The following is a 2150-nucleotide window of genomic DNA, read 5'->3' on the forward strand; positions in this document are numbered from 1 at the left end:
TGTACTTTTTCCTAAACACAAAGAACAAAGCCCCAACCCAACATCACCCACGTCCGAAACAGCCCAACCCGTTAGGCAGCAGCCCATGATCATCCCGCCGGCGCCCATGGCGGTAAAAACTAAAAACGGCGAGGCAAGTAAGCAGCAACAGTGAGACGTGAGAGCGGCAGGGGACACAGGTACGGCCATCCTCGTGCCGGCGCCGACAAAGCAAAAAGCTAACAAATAAAGCGGCCGCCGAGTGAGTGAGAGTGAGACGGCGAGGTGGAGAGATGGAAGGAGCACGAGGCGTGGAACGGAAGAACGGACAGACAGCGATCGCGCGCGCGACACCGAGATGGCGCGGGCCCCGCCCCCCGCCCCCCGGCAACAAGATCCCCCCTCCCACCCCCGCACGCCCGCCCGCCACTCCACTCTCCACTCCACTCCACTCCACCATCGAATCGAATCACGCGCGCCATTGCCATTGCCATCGCCATCGCCATTGCGTTCTGCTCTGTTTCTGCGCCATGCGCGACATGGAGATGAGGTGGGCGGCGCCGGCGCCGGCGGCGAGGGGGAGGGGGAGGGCGAGGCGGCGGGCGCCTGACCAGCCGTCGTTCTCGTCGACGCTGCTCGACGCCATCTGCGACTCCATGGACGAGGGCGGCGAGGACGGCCGGACAAGAAACGCGGCGAGTGCGGCGGCCAAGAAGAGGCAGGAGGCGGCGAACAGCTACCACTACTACTACTGCTACAAGCCGTCGCTGGCCGCCAGCTACAGGGCGGCGCCGGCGCTGGGTTCCACGGCGGATTGCCCCGGGAGGGGCTACTTCTCGTCGTCCGAGGTGGAGTACTCGCTTCGCCGGCTCCGCCCCATCCGCACCTCCGCCGCCGGTGGCGCGGGAGACGGCGCGGCGGTCGCGCGGAAGCAGCGGCATGAGCAGCCGGATGTGGAGAAGACGGCGAAGACGAAGCCGGGCTCCGCCTCGGCCCGCGCGTGCCGCAGGCCGGCGTCGCCCGGCGCGCGGCTCGCCAGCTTGCTCAACTCCATCTTCTCCGGCAAGCGTCCATCCGCGCAGCGCTCGGCGTGTTCGCCGGACCACCCGGAGCCCGCGTGCTCGACGGCGCCACCGTCGTCGTCGTCGTCGTACGCGCGCCGCCCCTGCCACGCCAAGACGCCGCGCACCCCCACCACCACCACCACCACGGCGAGGGCGCGGCCGAGCCGGAGCAGGACCGTCCGGTTCCTGGACATCGACGGCAAGGTCGCGGTGGCCGCGGCCGTCGCCGGCTGCCGCCGAATTCCGGTCATGGAGGTGGAGGCCGACACCGACGACGGAGGCGAGGAGAGCAGCGACGCGAGCTCGGACCTGTTCGAGCTCGACAGCCTCGCGGCCATTGCTCCGGCGGGTGGTCGCGACGGCTCCTACGGGGACGAGCTGCCGGTGTACGGGACCACCGGAGTTGGTATCCGCCGCGACATTGGCCGCCGCCGTCCGTACGGCCATGCTCCTTGTCGGAGCTGGAGTAGGGCTGTCTAGTAATTTGGTAGAAGCTGAGGGGGCTCACTGTAAAAATAGTCCGATAGTAATAGTACTATGGTGTTCCTTTTCATTCCCTTTTCCAAGGTTTTGAGGAGGTGTGTACATGTAATTGTAGCTATATAATTGGTACTTTGTACTTTGTGTTAACACAATCAATTTGTAGGTCTTTTTATAAGCATGCCAATGCATTTCTTTTAACGTTTACACGACATATACACATTTGCGTGCACACACTACACATAAAACACCACACTCTAAGAGAAGAAAATCAGTGGACATATCACTGATCACACTAAATTTCTTTTCAAAGTCCACCTGCATGATCTCACTAAATCCATTTGTAAAATAATTGTGGGTCATTCTTTTGTATAGATTTCTTTAGTAATGTGTTGGTTGTTTTTAGTCACACAATACATCTATTCGATAAAGGAAGGAGTTTCCCATCTCAGGAATCCTTCGAAACATTTAGTTTTTCTAAATTTTCATAGGAATTGATTAACTTTTTTTCTCAATCTTTTTATGAAATTTTTCCATTTCAAAGGAGGCCTTGTTGTTGAGAACTTGAGATGATGCTATCCGAAGATGTATGAATCTTGGAGCAATCAAGACCATAAGGGGAAAAAA

General features: G+C 58.7%; 1 protein-coding gene across 1 annotated transcript; it reads left to right on the forward strand.

Annotated features, from left to right (window-relative positions):
• Positions 1-272: 272 nt before the first annotated feature.
• Positions 273-1725, forward strand: LOC127753016 (protein BIG GRAIN 1-like). Its single transcript, XM_052278468.1, has one exon. The coding sequence runs from the start codon at positions 273-275 to the stop codon at positions 1521-1523; it is 1251 nt and encodes a 416-aa protein (XP_052134428.1). The 3' UTR covers positions 1524-1725.
• Positions 1726-2150: the final 425 nt, after the last annotated feature.

Source organism: Oryza glaberrima, chromosome 10, assembly GCF_000147395.1.
Source record: "Oryza glaberrima chromosome 10, OglaRS2, whole genome shotgun sequence".
Lineage (NCBI taxonomy): Eukaryota > Viridiplantae > Streptophyta > Magnoliopsida > Poales > Poaceae > Oryza > Oryza glaberrima.

Bases quoted from the DNA above. Each gene is read 5' to 3' on its own strand.
- LOC127753016 (XM_052278468.1), top strand. From the start codon at position 273: ATGGAAGGAGCACGAGGCGTGGAACGGAAGAACGGACAGACAGCGATC.